The 25,799-nt window shown below is 34.7% G+C and overlaps 1 protein-coding gene across 1 annotated transcript; it reads left to right on the top strand.

Annotated features, from left to right (window-relative positions):
* Nucleotides 1-12,343: 12,343 nt before the first annotated feature.
* LOC120352236 lies at nt 12,344-19,735 on the top strand. The gene is made up of 2 exons (XM_039431991.1): nt 12,344-13,168; nt 19,643-19,735. Exons 1-2 carry the CDS (start codon nt 12,344-12,346, stop codon nt 19,733-19,735), a joined length of 918 nt encoding a protein of 305 aa, XP_039287925.1.
* Nucleotides 19,736-25,799: the final 6,064 nt, after the last annotated feature.

Genomic DNA, 25,799 nt, shown 5'->3' with positions numbered 1-25,799 from the left:
AATAGAGATACTTCCCATGTTATTTAAATGGAGTTACTTTTACGCTCTAGGGAGTTTTCCTGTTTTTCGAAAAAATGACACTTTAGTATTATGTTCCAGGGAGTAAAGTAAGCACTTTAGACAGGAGGTGGAGGAAAATTATATTGAAAAATTGTACTTATCTTTAAAATATAATATGTAGATTAGAGTAGATGATTATATTTCTTTGAATATTCTCTCTCATTGAATCCTTCACTCTTTATTTTTTCAATAAAAATCGACAAAACTCCTAATAGATGCTGTTGAATTGGGATCGCTTCTAATATATTATTCTTGATATTCTATTTCTTGTTCCTTTCATTTGCAATCAAGAAAAATTCGCATTCAATGATATCTAATATAACAAGATAGAACGAATAGATATCTAAACAAAATTATCAAGCTGGATTGCTCAGACTCTCTACCGACTTGTCTTGAAAATTGAAAAGTTTCTTACAGTGTCTGTTCACTTACCACCAATGAATGCCACTTAAATTAGCCTACTTCTATTTTAATAGAAACAACATTAACCTTCTAGTCGTGAACCCGGGCAATTTTTGTTTTAGTTATAATTTTGCTTTCGATTGCTTTAATGTCTATTGTGACCCATGTAAATTCATGTCAGTAGACACTAAAACTTGATGTAGAGTGTTAGTGCTCTGTGACTTGTTGTTTTCGTGAAATGACGTTTCTGGGTCCCAGGGACCCAAGGGTCGCGACTAACGTAACTTTTTTTGTTTTTTTTCAAATGCACATTTTTATGCAATAGTGATTGGATTCAAGCAGTCTATATGTTTTTTTTTTGAACAGAGACTTCGAAGAATTTACAAATTATTAACTTCTAGATCTCTATTTCAATGACATTAGTGATACTGAAAATAAATTCATAGTTCGAGAATACTGACCCTGAGTGGGATGATAGTGAAACCAATGAATTTCAGGTGATCCCAGGAATTCTAAACCTCCCCTAAAAGTGAACTTTATGAGACCTTATATATTTTTAATGTTTCTAGTAGTGTTTTATGTAGGTTTTAGGATTTATAATAGTATTCATCACTATAATTTCATGTCTTGCAGAGATTGTGCAACATGAAATTGAGGGTAGGGTAAAAACTACCCTAAAGAGTGAACTATGACCTTCCAATTTTTCCTATCTATCTGGTAGTGTTGTATGTGAGATCTATCATAGTATTCATCACTATAATTTTTTGTTCACTTGTTGACTTTATATAAAATAATAACCAAAAGTTACTTTTCACTACCCTGAAAATGCAAGGTTTCACAAATCTATTTTTATAATTATAATAAAGATCGATTTCTGCTTTACATAAGTGCTCAATGCGTTCATCAATAACCCTTGAACATATTAGAATCATAGAATAACATCATATCTTAAAATATATTGAGATATTCAATATGAAAGAAGCGGGTCCCTGGGACCCAGGGTCACGACTAGAAGGTTAAAATTTAGAAGAATAAAGAGTACTACAAGTTTCCATATTGTTTTTATCAATTTGAACAAAAGTAGCTCATATAAGTGGAGTGTTTTTTTACTTCTATTTCATATCAATATCACTTTTAAACTGTCATATTTCTTTATAAACAACATCAAATGTTAATCATCCAACCATTACAAACACTTCAAAGTGCATTCGACTATTATAGTTAATAATACTGCCATTTTTATTAATTAATTAAGACCTACCGGTCTCTCTAATCAGTGGACCCTTATCCTTATAAAAGTCCAACATTAACGATACTCATTCTTTGATACTAGACGCAATTTTAATGAGAGATCTTTTGGCAGACAGTTGGATCCCTTTGAAGTCAACCAAGTGCCCTGTGCCGGCTGACTCTTATTCATATTCTCTTTTTTTGACACAGTGATTCCTTTTTTCAAATGACGCTAATCCTTTGATCCGCACCAATAATGAGGCTTGTTAGTCACCTACGGGATGAACATTTGTTTTCAAACAAGTTGCCCAGGACCGACCCTTTCCGACGTATATCGGGTGGAACAAAAATGAACAATCCAAGAATAGAGGCCGGCTAAATGATCTTGAAGTTCAATACATGGAGAGTAGGCCTACAACATCAAAGGAACGAGACGGAAATAGCGCTGTGTGTTGTTCCTCATCCACTCTCTGATATTTTTGTTTTCTTTCCACTCCTCTCTTGCCAATTAATTAAAATTTGCATAAATTCGAAAAAAGGCGCGCGTTCAATGTTATTTGATCTCTTTGAAAAAGTATATTCTATTATTAACGGGGGTGCTTTTGAAAATACGTTACTAAAAAGGAGAAGAATAATGGTGAGTGGGTTTTATTTGCCAACAATTATGTTTATTTTTACTCAGTCTGACCCCTGTAGCAGGGAATTTCACCCCCATTTAATCTTTCTTTCAAATTTTAAATGAGCTAATCCTTTTTATGATGAGGGGTTGGACAAAATAGGGTGGGGAAGGACTCTACAGTGTGAGATCGACTGGAAACTGTCAGCATTGTTGGAATGGGAAGCGTGTATGGTATTTGTGAGGATTTCTGACCGTTTGAGGTGAATTTATCCAAAGCGCACCACATTAATCAGAAAGTCATACTGTCGCCTTCTGTGTGGTGGATGCTCTTTTAGTTACTCTCTCATTCTTATTTCCCTTGCTTTCAGACACACTCTCTCTGTTTCATTATCTTTTTTTCTCTTACTGTCTCTCTCTGGCATTTTTCATGAGCTGGCTTTCTGTTCTATAAATGAATCTTTCCACTGCTATTTATGATTATGTATGAGGCAATTATTTCAAACTAAGGAGATCCACATTTGTTAATACTGATTAATAATTTATCTTGATATTAATTCCCAAAACTACATTCAATGCATCAACTACTATACTCCAGAGGGTACTTAGAGAATCATTATCTCTATTCTTACTAATAATTATTACATCTCTTACCAAAATTATTTCCATAATTAATAATTTTCGAAATGCTGAATTTCAAATAAATTGGATGATTAACATACGTTATAGATATGGATGTAATCTATAGGTAAAGATAGTAATCTCTTCTATATAAGGTGTACATAATGATATCTCCTACTGTTGCCACAGCTCGAGCAATAGAAGCAAATGTGTGAAGAATTATTGATAGAACGGAGGGGTGGGTAGTCGGACGGAGTGGGTTCATATGCTTATATAGGGGCTGTGTTTCATTTAACGTTATCTTAGACATTCATCACTAAATATTACAGTTCTCAATTTACTACTTTTATTGTTATTGCAACTCCCAATGGTTAATTATACTTCTATTAGAAGTATAGTAAAATACTATATAATATTTTTCACACTTCACCGTTCAATCCTATTTAAAACTCATCTAAAATAATCTAGCACTTTCTCCATCGTCTCCTCTACTTCTTATTTTTCTTTCTAATTTCTCTTCTTGATCTTATATTTATAATGATTACTTGAATATTGTTGTTTGCGATGATGATTATTATTCTCTTCTATTCTTCTTCTTCTTCTTCTTCTTCTTCTTCTTCTCTTCTTCTTCTTCTTCTTCGTCTTCTTCGTCTTCTTCTTCTTCTTCTTCTTCTTCTTCTTCTTCTTCTTCCCTTTCTTTTTCTTTTCTTCTTCTTTTCTTCTTCTTCTTCTCTCCTTGATTAATTCAAGATCACAATACGATGTTCTATTTCTTATTCTATAGTTCAGTTTCATAAGTTCTTCTCAATTTGTGCACATTCCTTCTTCCTCCTCTTTCTTCCCTATTATTATCATTATTTTCCCTGTGATTTTTTTCACTAGCTATCCAGCATGTTCAAATGTTTATTTCTCTTTCTATATCTATTTATCTTTCTACCTTTTCTCTTTCTATCTGATTACCTTCTACTAGTATCCATATATTATATTATAATATCCATATAATTATTTATCCATATAATATTCGATTCTTTCCCACATTAAATCATACTATTCCTCTTCAATTTTATGCGAATATTATTCATTATCAATTGTATTATGTATCTTTTCTCAATTGATAACTTTCTTCAAAGATTTTTCGTTTTTCTGCTGGCTTTTTCTTCTCTTTTTCAGTTTTTACTGGATCCCATTTCGCTCTATCTCCACCATGAACACGATCTTCCACTACTGGATTCCATCTCTCTCTATCTCCACTTGGACTCGATTTTCCACCACTGGATTCCATCTCTCTCTGTCTCCACTTGGACTCGATCTTCCACTACTGGATTCCTTCTCGCTTACCTCCACTTGGACCCGATTCTTCCACTACTGAAGGCCTGAGTTTAAAAACCAGACAAGCGCCATTTTTTGAGAAAATAGGTTTTTGTCTGATTCTTATACTCTGATTTTATACTGATATTCTTATACTGATTCTTCTACAGAAGCTGCCGAATCGATTGGTGTAAAAATCAGAGATGTACAGTGCCTAGTTTTGCCGCTAGATGGCGTTTACACTTGTCTAAATCATATGCTAGCAAACCAATGAGTTTGAAAACCAGACATGTACTGGAGATGTCTTGTTTTCAAGCTCATCAAGGTTGATTTCCCGTCATTTTCTAGGTTATGTCACAAACAAAGTTGTTTTGATTGTTCGTTACTTTGGATAATCTTTATTGATTAAGTTTTTAGAGTGAATATTACAATATCTCAAGTCACTCCAATTATCTTTATTGCCTTTATAATTATCTATTTTGAAATGTATTTGGATAATATATCAGCATGGATAATAGTGACAGAGATCCAGATTTTATTCCTAAAGCAGCACCACTAGTCAAGTGTTCAGCTAAATTTGTTTTATGCACAAATTTATGTATAAATTCATAGTTTTCAAATATAGAAGTATTGTCTATGAAGGACATACTGTAGAAGTCCACAACATAACTGACAAAAACATGACCCTTACAAAAAATTTACAATTTCTATGAATAAGAAAATTTCAATATGGATAAAAGAAATTCAAATCCACTCTAAGATGAAGGTATCCCTTTAAAAATGCATAAATGCAATTACATACAATATTTTAAAGCAGAGCTTGTGCCACAAAACTATAATGGATTCTGTGAAAATCCAACTAGAGTAGATGGTAGGCATGTGTCAAATAATGTAGACAACTCAGCATCGGAATATGATGAATGATAGGTCTACCCTATGATTAATGTCTATTTCTTTTGTATATAAAAGTTGAAAATGTTCAAATCATGTGTTAATCTTCCAAAACCCTGCCGAAAAATATGATGAGTTTGAAAACCAGATATCTCCAACAACTTTGAAGCCCCCCTGTTAATTAATTAAAAGTTCAAAAAAGGTTATAGTGATGGAAAACGTACAACAATATGGTAGAATTTGTAATAAAAGAATGTGAAGTTACATTTTTCGGATTTTTTTATGATAAGCAGTTTTTTTTTATTCCCCAACAATTTAGTCTGTGGCACTTGTCTGGTTTTCAAACTCAGGTCTTCTACTGGATACCTACTCGCTCTATCTCCACTTGGACCAGATCTCCCACTACCAGTTCTTCCTCAATCTTCATCTTATTCACCATTAGGATTATTCATCACCGGAACTCCACACATCTACATCTTATTGTGTTTAGTGAATTTTTTTTTGAACTAGTGCTTTAAATAGTGAAGGGAGCCGAACTGTCAAGGCATGCTGAATGCACTCGAATCAAGAGACTTTTCCATTTAGGTTAAGTTTTATCAGTTTCATCCCCATTTTCCCCGTCATGTGTCGTTCTGAGGTCGGTTCACGATTGGTCTGCTGCTTCCATGATGCCTCTCACTGACACGACAGCTCGCTCGCCCTCAAGTAGGTATGATCATTTCAATAATAGTAATAATGACGCAGGTATGTTTCTAGCAAATAAGCTCCACTCTTTCAAAAAACTTTTCAAGGCTGCTCACCTTAACGTACAATCACTCAGTTGCCACATTGATGAACTCAGAGCAATCTTCCGTTTTCAGGACTTCAATATAATCGGAATTTCCGAATCATTTTTGAAGCCTAGTATTTCATCAAATTTTGTTGCATTGCCTGGATATAATCTTTTCCGGAATGATAGATTAAATAAAGCTTGTGGGGGTGTAGCAATTTATGTGAAAGAAGGTATCAAAACAAAAGTTTTAATCACATCTAAACAAGAGTATTGTTCCAGACCAGAGTTTATGCTACTTGAATTATCCTTATCTAGTACTGATAAATTACTCGTTGGTATCTGTTATCGCCCACCAAAAATAGGTCATTTCACAGATTTCGAAAATGCCTTGCTTTCTCTTATGCCTTGTTATAACCGTATACTAGTTATGGGGGATATGAACACCGACTTGAACATGACAAATCGTAACTTTGACTACTTTCAACTGACTACAATTTTCCAATGCCTAAACATGACTATTTTACCTCTCGATTCAACTCATCATACTAATGAATCAGACACACTCATTGACCTTCTCATTGTTAGTGATCCCAATGAGGTTGTTCAAGCAGGCCAAATCTCAGTCCCAGCTATTTCTAGACATGATTTGATCTACTGTGTACTTTCCCATAAGATACCCAAGCCAGAACAGAAAATTATCACTTATAGAGACTTCAAAAACTTTGATGAAGCCGCCTTCCTGACTGATGTGGCTCAGACTCCATGGCATCAAATTGAAGCATTACCCTCAGTTGATGACATGGTCAAGACTTTCGAGAATTGGACTTTGACTTTGTATGACAAACATGCACCTTATGTGACAAGGAGGATTAATAGAAAACGACGAGTACCGTGGATGACTGAAGACATACTTAAGATGATGGGACGTAGAGACAAAGCACATAGAAAATTTAAAAAGACATTTGACTTGGACAGTTTGATAGAGTATTCAATTCAATTCAATTCAATTTTCAATTCAATTCAATTCAATTCAATTCAATTCAATTCAATTCAATTCGTTTATTTCCACTTGGCATACAATACATGTACATATTTATATTTGATATTCAACAAAATAAGAATCACAATTTTACATAAACAGTAGAAAGAACATATTGATTGAGTGGAATTCCCCCAGTAAGACTATGCGTCTGAGATTGGGGGACAGTTCCTGCAAGCAGTATTATTCACTAAGTAGTTATAATTATGGTATTATATTTACTATAAATTACAATATGTGTAATTAAAATTACACAACTAAGATTCAGATAACAGTAGGTGAATTATAATTAACATAATATAGTGTTGGGTGTAGCTTGATATCTAGAGTGGGAGAGCAAGAGGACCCAAAAACCGGAGGTAATTTATTGTTTTATAAGCCTCTATTATGTTTTGAAACTCTAAATACTTGAACGTAAGGTATGAGTGTATAAATGAATTTAGCATTTCGAAATATTAATGTATAAAGTTATTCCCCAATGCATTTACTCTTGCTAGGTGTAAGGTGAGTGAATTAGCCTCTCAGCTCCAATCCAGCCTATGCTGAAGAGCCATTTCATCAACGAGCTTTTAAAAATCACATTGCTGCTGCTCTCGGCCTCCCTCACAATATCTGGAACATTCCTGTATAAAATCTGAGCTAAATAGTATGGTGATTTGAGTTCAGTTCCGTGTATCAATCTAGGTATATAATATCCATGGTTGTTCCTATGTCGTGTTTGATAATTATGTTCGATATTGATGAATAGATCTGCTTTATGTTTCCTAATATAACTGAGTAATGTTTTGATGTATAGTTGTCTGATGTTGAGCACAGGGAAGTCCGAGAACAGCAGCGCTGTGGGGTATCTTGATTCCTTTTTCAAAATTGTTTTTAAAATTGTTCTCTGGGTGACAGCAAGAGGTTCAAGACCTGCAGATGACACTCCCCCCCAAACAATAATGCCATACTCCAATACTGACTGTGCATAGGCATGATAGATCCTCCTGCACAGTCTGATATTCAGCACATGGCTCAATTGGGAAAACCCATACAACAATCTTCTCAGTCTCTGTTTTAAACACTGAATATGAGGAACCCAACTCAGACGATAATCAAACATGACCCCAAGATACTTATACTGGTCCACTCTATTAATAGATCCACAAGTGCAGGTTGATGATCCTATATTTCTACAGGAGTGCATCTTGATTTGCCTTGAGCCTGGGTCTGGTTGATTCCTGGTCACAATGGGCATATATTTGGTTTTGCTCAAGTTAACTGATAGACTATTGTGGTCAAACCAATTTTTAATTTTTGATAGGTCAGAACAGGCATTCTCATAGGCTTCTTCCCACTCTCTACCTGCTGAAATAACAATTGTATCATCAGCAAATAGGAGTACTTTGCTTCTTGTGTTCAGTTGGGAAATGTTGTTAATATAAATCAGGAACAATATTGGTCCCAGGGTGCTGCCCTGAATGACACCGTATTCAACACTATCCCTCTCACTAAATTCTCCTTCAATCTGCACAAATTGTAAACGCTTGTCAAAGTAACTAATGAACCAATGGAGTGCACAGTTTTTAATTCCCACAGCTTCAAGTTTTTTCAATAGCTTTCCCCTATCGACCGAATCAAATGCTTTAGCCAAGTCAAGGAAAGAAATAATTACTTTATTTTTCGATTTTATTGATTCTATTACGTATCTAGTTACCTCAAAAAGGGCATCATTAGTATTTTTGGATTTTTGAAAGCCATATTGGTTCTTTGCTAGAATATCATTACTTGTCAAGTATTCCATCAATTGTACTTTGACACACTTCTCAATAATTTTTGAAATAGAAGCTAAAAGGGAAATCGGTCTGTAATTTGTGAGTTCGTTTTTGGGGCCGGATTTGTGGATTGGTATAATTTTTGCAATTTTCAGGTTCTCTGGAAACTGCCCCAAATGAAGGCTCAAATTAACAATGTGATGGATGGGATATATTAATGAATGTATGTTATCTTTAATGATTTTAGTTGGGATAAGGTCGTACCCAGGTGCACTCCTGCCTTTAAGACTATTTATTACATTTGCAACTTCTTCAAGTGTTACAATCTTAAACTCAAATACTGAATCAACTCCACAATCATTATCATTAATTTCCGGTTCTCCAATTGGGTTCAATGATGTGGCTAGTGAGGTTCCAACTGAGGTAAAATATTTATTGAAATTTTTACAAATAACATTGATATTTTGTTGTAGGGTCGTTTCACTATCTCTAGGAAATGCATTGATTGGAAATGATTTCGCGCCTTTGGCTTTCCCAGCAATTTCCTTAACTACAGCCCAGAACTTTTGAGGGTTATTAGATACTTCATCAACCTTACTCCTATAATAATTATATTTGGCTTTTTTAATAGCGGAGTGTAATATATTTCTGAAACGGATAAATTCTTCTTTCAGTGCGATATTGTAAGGTTGTCTAATAAGTCTCCTTTTAATTTTGTCGCGATGTCTGATAGAGTTAATGAGGGCGCTAGTGATCCATGGTTTTATTTTTGTGTTTTTCGCTGAAATTTTAATTTTTGATGACTTTTCACAGATTATCTCCTGAATTGTTTCTATAAATGAATTAGTAGCCTGATTGATATTGTTTTCATTGATGACATGGTTCCAGTTTTGGCAAGACAGAGAATCTTTCACACCTTCCCAATCAGTTTTCACGTAATATTTAGCTTCGTTATGAGATGGGATAGGTTCCGGTGTAGAAAATTTCATGCAAACAGTATAGTGATCGGTGATTGAGGTTTGAATTACTACAGATGTCACCTCGAATAAGGGTGGCAGCTTGATAAAATAGTGATCAATGCAGGTGTTGCTAGCTGACCTGGTTACTTTGTCAACACAGCAAACGAGACCTGCATCGTTCAGCACATCTACAAACCTCTCTTCTATTGATTGGGAATTGACATTTAAAACATTACAATTCATATCACCAGCAAGAATTTTTATACACTTGTCATTATTCGTATTCCTCTGATTGTTATAATACGAATCAATTGAGTCAATGAAAATGCCAAGACTAGAATTGGGACTACGATAGCAGGCTAATAGTTCGCATGGCACCCCGGCCCAGTCGAAGGTAAGGGAGAGACAAGTTGCAATACCGCCTAATTGGAGCTCGCGACAAGCAGCAGATATTTCACTATCTATATATACTACTACTCCATCGCTTTGATTGATATTATTGAATGATCTGAACAAACTATAACCTGGGATTTCCATCAAATCACTCTCATCACCTAACCAAGCTTCAGTTAGAATTATACATGTAAAACGATAATTGAGGCTTTGTAATAATATGCTAAATTCATCAATATTTTTCTTATAACTCCTAATATTTTGTTGGATAACTGTAAACTTTTGATGGGTAGCACTCCCGGGTCCCCCGCTCTAAATAAAGTTCCATCACCCAATAAAGTTGAGGATTTTAGACCAATCAGTATTTTACCTGCATTGTCCAAAGTGCTAGAAAGACTCATTCATGCTCAAGTTGTAAAATTTCTAGACAACAATAGTAAGCTTCATAACTTTCAATCAGGCTTTAGAAAATTCCATTCAACTGAGACAGCTCTGCTTCGTGTCACTGATGATATAAGGTTAGCTATGGACCAAAGAAAATGCGCCATCCTCACCCTATTTGATTTTTCTAAAGCATTCGATACTGTTGATCATACAGTCCTTCTGAATAAGTTGGCTATTCTTGGTTTCAGTCACAACTCGTTAGTTTGGTTTAAATCCTATCTATTAGGTAGGAAACAATGTGTAACTGTCGGTGACAAAAAGTCACCTTGGAAAAACGTTATGCATGGAGTACCACAAGGTTCAATTTTAGGCCCTCTCCTCTTCACTTTGTATGCTAATGACCTTTCTTCCATTATCAAATTCTCCAGTTTCCATACTTATGCAGACGACCTTCAAATCTATTTAAGCTGTCCCATAACAAAAATTAATGAAACAGTTGAAATAATGAATCAGGATATCAATTCAATAGTGGAATGGACAAAGAAAAATGGCCTTAAGCTAATCCCATCAAAACACAACCCATTATAATTGGATATTCTCGTCTTATAAACAATATTGACCTTGAATCGATTCACAAAATTAGTGTAGACGGTAATGACATTCCTTACTATAGCTCAGTTAAGAATTTAGGCATTATTATGAATAATACTCTTGACTGGTCAGAACAAGTGAACAAAACTTGTAAAAAGGTATTCTCAGCCATGCATGCATTGAAGAAAATGCACGATATCCTCCCTAGAAACATTAAATTATTATTGGTTCAATCTCTCATCTTCCCACATTTAATGTATTGTAATTCTGTTCTTAACGATATGCAAGTCACTCTGAATGATAAACTACAGCGTTGCCAAAAATAATGTCTACGTTTCGTCTACTCTCTCCAACGCCACGATCATATCACCCCAGCCCACATTGCTAGTTCAACATTAAAGCTTCCCGATCAGAGGCTTTTTCGAATAGTCAAGCTTGTTAGAGATATCTTGATATACGGTAATCCGAACTATTTTAAAGATGATTTCAAATTTGTCTCTGAAGGTAGGAGGATAGATGCTTCACATACTAGAACCGGAGAAAGTACTTTAAGGATACCCAATCATCGAACTACTATTTTCACAAAATCCTTCTTAGTCAGTGCCTGTCGTGCATGGAATGCACTTCCTGTTTCTATCAGGTCCATCGAGAGCCGAGCGAGCTTCATCCTAACTTTAAAAAAACATCTTTTGGAACAAATGACTGAAACTGTCCGGCCCTAGAACGATCACATGACATCCATCCCCCACCCATCCCACAAATACAAACCTTTAAACCATGTTATAGAACGAATTGTATATATATATATATTATATAAACTCATGTTATTTCAATTATCCACTGCATAATGCTGTTTATTACTGAAAGTCGATAACCCTGATCTACTTTCAGCCTACTTCATTTTATTTATTTGATCTTATCTACCTATATAATTATTTTACTCTATCAATTTTCTGTTTTTTTTCTCTTAATATTCATATTGATTAAAACTTTTACAATATTTCCATTAATAAATAAATCCTTAGTTTAAATAACGAAATTAACGTTTTGGTAGAGAGTTAGTGGGGAGGATATTTTTAATATTCTTTCCGAAGAATGGACATTGATATGTCCAAAGCTCCGCCAATTTATGTAGATGCATAACAATATGATTATTATCTAGAGTTATTATATTACAAACTGCTTTTTCATATCATATACAGTTCAATAATTATTTTCTTAGTCTATATTATGTAAATTCATCTATAATTTTGCTGTATTGTAAGCTATTGTATATAAGTGTATAAGCCAGTATATATTGTAATTCATATAGGATGTGTGAAAATGACCAAGGACGATGCGGACTACATAAAGAGAAACAAACAAATTTGGAGATGTAGCAGCTGTTCCTCTACACGTCGCAAAAGTATGGTGAGTGAATCGACAACAGGAAACAAGGACGTGACTCTCCAAGAACTCGCAGGAGTTCTTGAGGTAATTGCAGGAAATCAGACGTCGATGAAGGAGAATATTAAGAAAATGGAGTTGGAGCTTGGGAAATCAATTGAATCATGTCATCAGGCGATTAACGACATAAATAAGAAGTTTGATGAACAAAACAAGCAAATTAGCACATGCCTCACCAACATCGATAAGCTTTCAACAGAAGTAGCTAGCCTCAGGAAAGAAAATGCAGAACTGAAGGAACGCGTCGAGGATATGGAACAATACTCAAGATCGAACATGCTGGAAATAAATGGTATACCCAAAAAACAGGATGAAGATGTAACAGAAATCATTTGTAGAATGAGCGAAGCATTAGGACACAAAATAAAAGCAGATGCAATCGACATTTGTCACAGACTTAAACAACGAAATGAAAACCTACCTCCACCAATCGTTGTCAAGTTCGTTCGTAGAACAGACAAACAAGTAATATTGAATAAAAGGAAAGTTACGAGGCAGTTTTCTACAAAGCAGATGGGAGAAACAACGGACCATCCAGTCTATGCGAATGAAAGTCTAGCACCTACGCGAAGAAGGATTTTCACCATGGCGAGAGAGATCTTCAAAAGAGGCGACATCAAATACCTATGGATCAAGGAAGGGAAGATTCTAGCTAGGAAAGAAGACGGAACACCAGTTATTGAACTCAAGAACAGTGAACAAGTGAAAAAGTTGAGCGTCAAATACCTATGGATCAAGGAAGGGAAGATTCTAGCTAGGAAAGAAGACGGAACACCAGTTATTGAACTCAAGAACAGTGAACAAGTGAAAAAGTTGAGCGTGATAAGTGCATCTAAGCAGCCAGGTAACCAAGAAAATAACAGTGTCAGTACCGTAAATAAAAATGTCATCAGAGATAAGTAGCAGAGAAACACTAATTATTCATCAAAATATACGCAGTCTGCGAAGTAATTTCGATTTATTCTTAGTGCAAATGAGGAAATTAGAAAACAACCCGCTAATAATAGTCTTGACAGAAATATGGATACTAGAGAATGAAATAGACTTATATCATATAGAGGGCTATTCCGTACATGGTAATTTCAATCATAACTACAGAGCAGGAGGAACTTTGGTTTATATAAGCAGTGAGATAACGTTCAAAACAAAGACAATAGTTTTTATTTCAGCGGACTGTGTACATATATCTTGTTCATATAATAATTTTGAATTTCAGTTGTTGGCTGCTTACAGGTTGCAAACTCACCCAAAATATTTCTTAACGAATTAACCTTGTACTTAGAAGAAATATTTAATATTAACGAAAACAATGAGGTCCCTTTCTTTTTCACGGGAGATATAAATATAGATCTTTTTCAGAACACCAGAATTATTGACGATTACAAATATTTAATGAATAGTTTTGGATTTGAATCACTCAATACTGATTACACTCATAGGTCCCGATTTTCCAACTCTTTAATAGATCATCTTTACTTAAAATCCGGCAAAAATAGAACAAAACTGAATAAAATTAATCTAATTCCAGAAATACTACATTTAGATATAACTGATCACAGTACAATCATACTTAAAGTTGAAGGATTGAAGAGATCCAACGAAGAAGCAGATACAAATTATAAAAAAATATGCCTAATCAATTACCGGAAGTTGAATAATATTTTATCATCGATTGATTGGGATAGAGAAATACCAGCAGTATCAGTTGATGAGGGATGGGAAAATTTCATTGACATTTTAAAAAACGCTATCAAAGATTCACAAGAAAATCTTCTTTTAGAAAATAACTTGACACAGAAATATAGGTCGCCATGGATAAATAGTTATCTGATCAAGCAAATAAACTTAAGAAATGAGTTATACAAGAATGTTATCAAACAACCTAATAATGACGACTTAAAACAAATATACAATACATTCAAAAATAACTTACGTAATGAACTGAGAGAAAGAAAACAATATTATTATTCAAAACTGTTTAGAGAAAGCCAGGGAAACATTAGAAAGACGTGGAAAACAATTGACGCGTTAATAGGATTGAAAAAAAATAAAGAACCACTAAAACTGATTGTTGATGAGCAGGGAAATAGCATACATGATAGTAATAAAATTTCTAATTCGTTTAATTCTTATTTTCTAAATGTTGTGAATAAAATGAATGATGAATTAGAACAAACCACATTGCAAACTAGGGAAGAGTCTGCTAGAATATCAAAAATAAGGTTTCCATACAATTCTCCAACAAATTCAATTTTTCTCCACCCTACAAATCCGGAGGAAGTAGCAAGTACAATAAGAAAATTGAAAAATAAATCTTCGCCAGGTGTAGATGGATAAGCACAAGCATGATTAAAAAAACTTACATGAATTATTTGAACAAATTAACCGATCTAATTAACCTAAGTATTGCCAAAGGAAAATTCCCAAGCATGTTCAAACACAGCGTAGTTATACCTATTCCTAAAAAGCCAAATTGTAAAAACATAGATCAGTTCCGCCCAATTTCACTTTTACCGGTTTTTTCCAAGATTTTAGAAAAAATATTCAAGATTAGACTTGAAAACTTTTATAAAAATAATAACTTTTTTAGTGATAACCAATATGGTTTCCGTGAAGGAAGAAGTACAGAAGCGGCAATTAAAAATCTCATTTCAAAAATAAATGACAGTTTTAGTGTTAATAATAAGTGTGCAGCTCTGTTTCTTGATATATCTAAAGCATATGATGCAATTGATAAAAACATGCTTCTAAAAAAACTTGATTTATCAGGAGTAAGAGGAATTGCCAATGATTGGTTAAGATGCTACCTATCTAATAGGAGTCAAAGGGTCAGAATTAACGATACGTTGAGTGAACCCGGGGACATTACCATAGGTATTCCTCAAGGATCAGTGTTATCAAGTACTTTATTCCTGGTCTTTATTAACGATTTGACGGATGGTGACTTACAGGGAAAGATTACATCTTTTGCAGACGATACAGTTATATTTTATTCGGCCAAAACAAATCAAGAACTTAAAAATAAATTAGAAATGGATCTCAAGCACCTTAGGTGGTGGTTTTGCGAAAATAAATTAACTATCAACACAGACAAATCTAATATAATACAATTTAATCTTCAAAACACGGATCAGGAGTTAACTAGTATTTACTTCCATAAATTAGATTGTGCGCAACAGGTGAATAATTTATTGTGTAACTGTGAAACTATAAAACAAGCACGTACAGTTAAATATCTGGGCCTCATATTGGATAGTAGGCTCACTTGGTCAGATCATGTACAGAAGATAAAAAATGAGTTATTTGTATACATAAGGAAGTTCTATTACCTCAGACAGTTATGTCCAAAAGAAGTATTGTTACAATTATACCATGCAATTATTGGTTCTAGAATAAATTATGGAATAATATGCTATGGGAGTGCATACAATGTTCATATTAAACCTGTGATTACTGGTCAGAAACATATATTAAAAATAATTTGTAATAAACCTAAACAATATAGCTCAATGATGCTCTTCAGAGAACTGTCAATATTATCAGTGAGACATTCTTTTCTATTCAAAGCATTGCTGGATTTAGCTGAAAATAATTTCGATATTCAACAGATGAGAGAAAGAATAAACCTCAGGAATTCACAGGACATTAACCTCCCAAAACCAAGATTAGAACATTCCAGACGACACTTCAAATACATAGCTATAAAAATATTCAATTCACTTCCAGTAACAACAAGGAAAATAACGTCACGTCAGTTATTTAGAAAAGAAATCAAGAAATTCATTTTACAACTAGACAACCCGAATGATTTTTTTACTAAATTAATATAGGTCTAAATTTAGACATTTATAATTTACACATTACACGACATGAACACTGCAACAATCAAAGATCATTGAACTCACAAATCCCGTCCGGTATACGTAAACAGTAAAACAGTATCAAATTTCAATCACTGTATCTTTCTTCAAAACGCATTCATTTATGGTATAATTACATCAGCACTTTGAAAAAGAAACGAAACGTTAACTATGAATAAAATTGAACCAAATATGAAAAAAAACAGCAACCACTCCGTACATAGTTTTAAGTTTTGTGTAAGTGTGTGTGTGTGGTGTGTGTGTGTGTGTGTGTGTGTGGTGTGTGTGTGTGTGTTGTGTGTGTGTGTGTGTGTGTGTGTGTGTGTGTGTGTGTGTTTGTGCGCATGTGTGAATGTGTGTGCGTATGAATGTGTGCGCATATGTGAATGTGTGTGCGTATGAATGTGTGCAAGAATGATTATAAATATTGACATATTGATTTATTTCAATATAATACCATATTCAATTATTATGTTCTTCATGATATAATATTTAAATTTGCATATAAATATTTTATTATATATATTCAAGTGTCCCCACACAGGGTAGCCTATAGGGAACACATATTAGAAATTAGGAAACAATATTGTATTTGATTTTTGGAATGCATTTGATTGTATAATTATTTTTTTTTTGAATAAAGAAAGAATGAATATCTAATGTAATACTTATATTTATCTTGCTTTGTATTTTGTTCTTGTTTTATTAATTGTATAACATGCTTTGTATTTTCTTTGTTCTATTGTGCAATGGGTCTCTTCAGACCTTGCACACGAAATAAATAATCAATCAATCAATCAAACAATCTCTTAGGGTTGTGTGTCAGAGAGAACCTGGAGTCCTTACTCCGCCTTAATACAGGCAATCAGTCAATCAATATCTCTCTCTCACCCCAACTTAACTCTCACTCTCTTACTCATGTTTGTCATTATGGCCGCTCTCTTTTTGCTCCGACTAAACTCTCCCCAACCCCGAAAAGCAAAGACTCTACGTCGGTCGCTGCAGCCCCCATATTTAATCAAGAGGCATTCCCTCGGTTATTGCTCAATGTATCGTGACCCATGTGAACCCGGCTACCATAGTATTACTAATCAGGGCTAAGGGCGCATCTCTGAGATGACTGAAGGCAAGCGTCGACCACCCATGGGCCCTTAAAACCTCCCTTCCCCCCTCAGGGCCACACTTCCCCACTTAACCACCCCTACCAACAGCTTCAAACGTTTTTCTTCCAGTCACTGATCATCGCAAATGACGCAAATTCCGAAATATTAATCAATGCATTTTCCGGTGATTCGAGTTTACATGCTACGTTACTCACGCGCTTTCCCCAGCCGAATAATTATTGTTGTTATTCTCATCTGGGCAATAATATTATATTATTATATAGATTGCTATATAGACGGTATTATATAGGCTAACCACGCCCTTATTCTATTGTGAGATTTGTCACTGTTTAGACTGTTAGCATTGATTGAATGCTTCGTCTAATTAATAGATAATTCAGTTAATTAATAATAATCTAATTAATAATAATAATAATTCTAATTAATAATAATTCTAGTTAATAGCATTAATGCTTCATCAAATTTCTGAGAAAGCTTCATTGCTTTCCATGATAATTGACCGAACGCAGTGAGGTCTATGTTTTAACTCTGATTTTCTTTTGTCTGTCTGTATGTAACGCGATTATTCGCGGCCAAACGCGTTGATAGAATTCGATTAAATTTGGCAGGAATAATCCTTTTTCAACTGCGCGTCGATGTATACACAAGGTTTTTTGAATTTTTGCATTTTAAGGATGATATGAAAAGGAAAGGAATTCCTCCATACTCTGATATCACTATATATAATCTACTTTGAAGATAGGATCAGGACCTCCTTTATACTACGGTACCGGAGCTGAGCCTAAAAAAAAATGGCCACCGTATGTGGTGGTCTTATAGAAATTCCTACTGAGAAAAAATCACTAATCAGCTGTTAGAGAGATATCTCAGTTCGTTTAGTTCCTGTTTAAAATATCCTTCATACTTTGAGTTTATACAGATGCATACACTTTGCATGGAAAAATGTTCATGACATGTTACATGCCACTTGAGCTCTGCTCAGATTTGTGGCTTCACGTAACAAATGACAATAATAATAATAATAATAATATCAATGTCGGCCACCACATACGGCGGTCATTTTTTTTTTAGGCGCTGGTCCGGTATATAGGAAATCCTGATAGGATCAATCAGACTATACAATTATTCATAATCAATCTTCTGACAAGTGGATTATTCATTGCATGCATTACACAGATATGTCTGGCCGTGTCTATCTCTATAAGGAAGGGTTTCAATACTTTTTATGATGCGTGCCCATCAGTATCAATATTCTCACATTTGAAAAACAAATTTAATAGGTGATTGGAAATGAATTAAAAATGATTATATGAACTGAATAATGCTGAAGAAATTATAATATTCTTGATTGAAAAAAAATAATAAATAGTTGAGAAATATTTTTATCAGATGGAAAGATATCACGGAACTGGATAAATTATCATTATGAGATACAAATTCAAACGTGAAATGAGTTTATTAACATAAGTCAGTTTTTGATCTCAGAGAAAACAAATAACAGTTTCAAGAGTAAATTATGATGGCCTGTACAAAAATAAAAGAGTCCTCTACTGTCGCCTGACGCAGGCGTCATTTAAGGACTCTTTTTTTAGGAATCCGATGCGGTCGCAAGTCTCAACTGTCGGGGCTGTTCAAAAATTAAAGAGTCTCCAACTGTCGCCTGACGCAGGCAATATTTGAGGACTCTATTTAGGAGTCCTCTACGGTCGCAGGTCTCAACTGTCGGGGCTGTTCAAAAATGAAAGAGTCCCCAACTGTCGCCTGGTGCATCGACATTTGAGGACTTTATCAGGAGTCCTCTACGGTCGCAGGTCTCAACTGTCGGGCCTGTACAAAAATTAAAGAGTCCCCATCTGTCGCCTGACGCAGGCGACATTTGAGGACTCTTTTCTAGGAGTCCTCTACGGTCGCAGGTCTCAACTGTCGGGCCTGTACGAAAATAAAAGAGTCCTCTACTGTTGCCTGACGCAGGCGTCATTTGAAGTCTCTTTTTCAGGAGTCCTCTACGGTCGTAAGTCTCAACTGTCGGGGCTGTCCAAAAATTAGAGTCCCTAACTGTCGCCTGACGCAGGCGACATATGAGGACTCTTTTTTTAGGAATCCGATGCGGTCGCAGGTCTCAACTGTCGGGGCTGTTCAAAAATTAAAGAGACCTGGCCTGGCGCTGGTGACATTTGAGGACTCTTTTTCAGGAGTCCTCTACGGCGCTGGCCTCAAATGTCGCAGGTCTCTACTGTCGCTGGCCTCGACTGTCGCAGGCCTCTTCTGTCGGTGGCCTAGTTTGACATCGACCCCATCGATTGAATGAGAAGCATAATAATTATATACTATTGTTATCCATGTATAATGCTGAAAAATTGAAATGGATAATTAGCTTTCATTTTCACATTATTTCCAAGATAATATAATACAAGAAGATATTATCTACAGTTATAACAAGCATTAAACCCTTGGTCAACGACCGTCAGGGTGAGGTTTTTCATAAGTAGATACTTTACAACATTGAACATTTTTGTTTTTTAAATACTTTTTCCTTTGAATCAGTTCACAACTCACAATCAATTGAACTCCGAAATTAAGTATTTGATTCACATTAATGTGCAAAAATAGGGAACAGGCCTACGTCTTTCGATAATGAATTGACTGCTATGGAATTATATTTTTCAGTTCATCAAAATGACAGGCTATTCGTAATTAATTAATGAAAGAAAATCCGAAACTTCACGGAATTCCCCCATGAAATCCTTACATAAGCATCATTCGAATTGTAAGGAATCCCCTCGGAGCTTCAGGCTCACAGAAGAACAGAAATTTGATTTCAATAGCGCTCATCTCTCCCTCCCGCTTTTCAGTTACATAACTTGATTAAATTGTTTAGCCTTCAAAACGCATTTCACTCGGATGAGGTTATTTTTCGTTTCATAAATTCCGGCTGCTGCTTAATAATACTTATTGAAATCCAGAACAGGGAACAAAGCTCACTCAACATGACTCACTCAATTGCAGAAATGTCTGGAATGAATGAGCGATTCAGTCAGCAAGCCTGGACCAAGTTAAGCTCTCTTTCTAATACATTTCAAACTGGAGGCTCTCTTTCCACTTCATTTCCAACAAAAGACTGCAAATATTATAAGGAAGCTGCTGTTGAAGTATCTTAGAAATTCTTCCTTAGAATCTCAAGGCTTAACTCTACTTTGGCATTTTCTTCAAAAATTCAGGTCCTTGAAGACTCTTTGAACTACATGTTTTAAGAAAATACTTGAATCCTTTGTTGAAATCATTCAAAAATGATTTTGTATGCTGTTTTACTACTGATATTTTGATGAATAGGGCCTACTGATATTTGAAGGATATTTCCTGTGTAGGCTACTGATATAATTTTGAAACATTCTATAATAAATCTGGTGTGGCGCACTCACACAACTTTCCTTGCTGTTTTGAGAATTGATCACCTGACGCTACTGTTCACGCGCATCTCAAGTATACTATTCTAAGATTTGAGCCAGCCTGTAACAGGGCAATAACGCTGGAGACACACGAGGTCTGCTATCTCTTCATAATGAATGATTTAATAGAATCAACAATGATTTGCAATTGAATAATCACATTTTCTCGAATTTAGAGCTTATTTTCAATTTTAGGTGAAGATGTTAGACTACTGAACATTAATTGTAGAGATTTTTATGTTCAATATTTTTCACTTGGATTTTTTGTTTAAATTGTATCTGAAGCCTGATAATTGAAAATCTAAAATCAAACTTTGCATAGGGCTGGCACTCCTGGAATTTTTACAGATATGAGACTTGTGGCAGTTGATAGAGCTTATCAATGACTATTTTAGGTATAAATTTGATCAAAATCGTTGGAGCCGTTTTCGAGAAAATCACGAAAAACCCTGTTTTTGACATCATTTTCGTCAGACCAATACCCAAAAACCACTTTTTTGGACTCAGGGGACCTTGAAACGTATAGAAATTTGGAAATTGGGGTACCTTAATTTTTTTAGGAAAGCAATACTTTCCTTACCTATGGTAATAGGGCAAGGAAAGTAAAAACCACTGAGTGCCTTTTATTTCATTGCAAAACTATTGGTTTCAACTTTTCAGGTGTTATTTTCATGTATACACTTGAAATGTTTGCTTTGAAAATCAGTAGCCCTCAAAAGAAAAGTGAATAGGTACTGATTTATTTTCTTCCTGGTAGTTCGGAACTCATCTAAAGCTGTAGAACTTATCATCTCTAATCATCATCCTTCGTACTACAACAAAGGAAAGATCAAAGAACATAGTTTACGAAGATATTTTTTAGAAAGAACATGATTATGTGAAAGAGGCTATTACCCACGCACAAGCCTGAAGCGTAAGTGGACTTCATCATGATGAAGAAACGGATATTTCTTTCAAAGATGATAGTGATTTCAAGTTTTTTCAAATAATATGAAAGCAAATTTAATCGACGAACATTTGTGGCTTCCCTCTTAGCTGCTGCCGTTTTATGCCGTCATCTTCAATATTGTTTGTTATTCGCCGCTTATGATGCAAATGATCCCATAAAATCTGACATTGAGGGGTTCTATTGTGGTGATTACAGAGAGTATAGTACATTCTATACCCACTGGGTGATTACACACAATTACGCGGCATTAGGTAAGTGGGATGCATAATGCATGCATTGATCCCAGATTGACGTTCGAAGTAGTGGCTTGGTTATCTGACAGATAAAGTGATTGCCCTATGCCCTACTGAAGCATTGATTTCCTGCACACTGTGCCCTTAGGTTGGAGGTACCCCGTCGTCATTAGGTTATTAAGGGCTGAGGGCCCCGTAGGAAATTATGTAGATTCTAGGACTCTAGAGGACCACTTAAAGAAAAATCATATTTTGGCCCTTACATTATTGAGAGCTCTGCAAACTATAATTGCATGCATTTGTTATGGCAGTCCTGGATGACAGAATGATTAGTAATCATCTCACAATCCCAACTGAATTACGACATTAATAATTATTGATTTTTGTAAAATGATTTTATTGATTGAATATAATTATTAGAGTAATTGATCTCACCATTTCATGTGAAAACATTACAGTTAAATCTCAATTCTCGCATATTTTATCATATTTCTCTGCTCAGTATTATCATAGAGAAGCAATAGCGTAAGTAGATATCCCATGGTATAGGGCGTTTATGTCGCAACTTTTACTGTTATCTTAAGCCGATAGTACAGGTATTTATTTCCCGTTGAGCAGTGTGATGCTGGAAGTTGCTCATATTGTGCCGTTCAAACACCATAACCTCAACAAAAGAGTGAAAATCGAAAATAATCAACAGTAGGTAATCGGCTTGAGATAACAGTAAAAGTTGCGACATAAACGCCCTATACCATGGGATATCTACTTACGCCATAGTTTCTCTATGGTATTATTGTAAAACTCCAGTCTGTGAGTTAATAGAAGTCATCATGGTTCACTGGTAAATTATGTTTTCCTACAGTTACGTTGAAAAGTGGCCATTGCTGCACTGATTACAGAACGCAAAGAATCACTTTTCCGCTCTAGTGCGGGAAAAATTTTTCTGCACTCCAGATTTGCAACATGGCAACGCAAAATACTTAGTAGGTTATATGGAGCAACAGTGCAGCAAAATCAAAATGAAGTTGGTAACAGTGACTGCTGTGGCTGCTATAGTGAGCAGAGGTGCAACCAAGCACAACGCGCTAATTATTATTCATTATATATTATAACGAGGACAGCAACAGCACAGTGCCACCACAGCACACACCACACAGCCGCCTCGCCATTCAAACACTACTAAGTTATTTGATGGATTTCAGGCAATTTTACCCATAATTACCCACTTTTCATATTCAATGGTAACTGTAGGAAAACCTTAATGTGAAATACGTGCGCAAAGTTCCTCTGCTGCACTCAAGAAACCATTCCGCCCTCGCCTACGGCTCGGGCGTAAACGTTTCTTTCGGGGCAACAAACTGTCACTTTGCGCACTAGTTGCACAAATAACTATTAACGCTAGAACGTGAGTTGAATTTTGTTTTAACACATGAATAAAGGAATCGGAATCTTATTATCTCACGCGTCTTAAGAATTATAAGTCGGCCTATCCAGTCGAAAAAACAATATTGATATTGTAAGAATTGCTGTGAATTAAGAATATTAAGTTCGTTTTTTGGTCCTGCAAAATTATTTCTCTAGTGTGTGAATATTTCCTATCGTAGTGATAATAATGTGGAATATTTCTTCTATGTTTGGTTTTGAAGCATCTAAATTTAAAAATCTACTTTGTGAAAATAATTAAGGACTGAAAATTTTGTGAAGTGAACAACAACAAGACTTAACCTATTTCGGACTATGTGTAACCTTATCTAAATTTGGGAGAGGAATAGCACAAGGTTACCTTATATTTTTCCTCTCCCTATCATTTTGATGATGAACTTATTGTATCAATCAATCAATATCGATGAAGAGACCTAGTTGAAAATCGTGAAAATGAATTCAAGTATGCTTCTAATCTTTTAATAAATCAGTGATCTCTGAAAATGATTAGACTTACAAAATAACGATAAAATAAATAAAAAACTGGATAAAATTGACGTCTTGTACTTTTTGCAGTAGCTTGCAACTCTGAACCATCAATATTCTGAAAGAGGAGAATCATGCTTCAATTCTAAGAGAATTAGGCCCACATCATAAAGGAATAATATAATGAAATAAAAACACACAAATTATTGATGCTGCTTTCCATGACGAAACACTATAATAATAACTCTGTTGTAGTTCTGACACTGTGCTACATGTAATAATATTTCATCAGCCTGACGAAGCTCCTCTTCAGGAGTGAAATGCATTCCTCAATACTCCAACAAAAGTAAGTGTTTTTCCAATATTCACAAGTAACAAAGTGTTAGAGCTAAACTGAGTTACACAAATTATTGTCAAATTCTACCGTTTTATTTGGAATAAAACTTTATTTAGCTTTAAAGACTTTCCTGTTGGCTTATGATTATAACATGTTGCGGAGCTAATTGTTCAACTTTAATGAATATATTAGGTAGGATTCTATCCATGGTCAATAAAATTTCATCTCCCGTATCGCAAGTCTCACATAAAAAATGAATTAGCCTTACAAAATTACGATAAAATGAATAAAAAACTGGATAAAATTGACATCTTGTACTTTTTGCAGTTTCTTGTAACTCTGCATCATCCATATTCTCAGAGAAGAAGATCATACTTCAGTTCTAAGAGATTAAGGCCTACATCATAGAGGCATATAATGAAATTAAAACACACAAATATATTGTCAAATTCTACCGTTTTATTTGAAATGGAACTCTATTTAACTTTAAAGAAATATTACTTTATTATTACTAAACGAAAACTTAAATGCTGTAATTCACCCCAAAATTCATCCAATTTCCATCTTGCTTTTTACCCTGTTGTCAATATTTGCAGTAGCAGAGGTCTTTGGGGTAAATTACAGGATTTAATTTGGATTTTTGTTCAGTAATAATAATTAACTCATTAGCATTTGAATAATTGCAATATCTCAGTAATTTCCATCTGTAGACTGGCTGGCCGCTATAGCTTCGTATAAAATGAGCGCTGCTATCCAGAGATTGTCAGTTTGGTGTAAGGGTAAGCATTCCTGACCGGCAATTAGGAGCTACTTGGTTCGATTCCCGAGCTGACAAATAATTTTTTGAATATTAGCGCTCATCGAATTCCCCATCTAGCTGTTTACCCTGTTGTCAATATTTGCAGTAGCAGAAGTACTGAATGAAAAAGACTAAGAAATTGTCAAAATCCACTGATTTATTGATAATTCATTCAGCCTAGCAAGCTGCCGCAGGACAAATACCCCAGATGATATCTTATTACATATCCTCTCAATGTAAGGATGCCATGTTAATTTCCTGTCCAATAAAATTCCCAAGAATGCTACTTTCTCTTCTTGGTCTAATTCATTTTCCTCTACAAACACATTTATTTCTCTATCCTCTACTAAATTATATTTACTTTTGAATTGTAGGAATTGACATTTCTTACTACGTATTTATTGTTAATTGCCTTTGCTTCAAGAATTGGACAATTGACTGTACTCCAGTAAAAGCATTTATTTCTGTTAGAAAGACCGGTTTCGGTTATCACACAATTGTCAATCTCTGATAAACTAATCATCTGATAAAATCTTTCTAATTATCAATAAATCAGTGGTTTTTTGACAATTTCTTAGTCTTTTTCATTCAATATGAATAATTACCACAATATCAAATTCTCAACTACACAAAAAGTGAGTAGCAGAAGTCTTCTGGGTAAATTACAGCATTTAATT

Source organism: Nilaparvata lugens, chromosome 7, assembly GCF_014356525.2.
Source record: "Nilaparvata lugens isolate BPH chromosome 7, ASM1435652v1, whole genome shotgun sequence".
NCBI lineage: Eukaryota > Metazoa > Arthropoda > Insecta > Hemiptera > Delphacidae > Nilaparvata > Nilaparvata lugens.
The sequence above is the reverse complement of the archived record's forward strand: the minus strand, read 5'-3'. Positions and strand labels throughout refer to the sequence as shown.

Coding starts and splice junctions, on each gene's coding strand:
- LOC120352236 (XM_039431991.1), top strand. CDS start 12,344: ATGACCAAGGACGATGCGGACTACATAAAGAGAAACAAACAAATTTGG. Junction 13,169..19,642: donor AACTCAAGAACAGTGAACAA/GTGAAAAAGTTG, acceptor ACTCTTTTTCAG/GAGTCCTCTACGGCGCTGGC.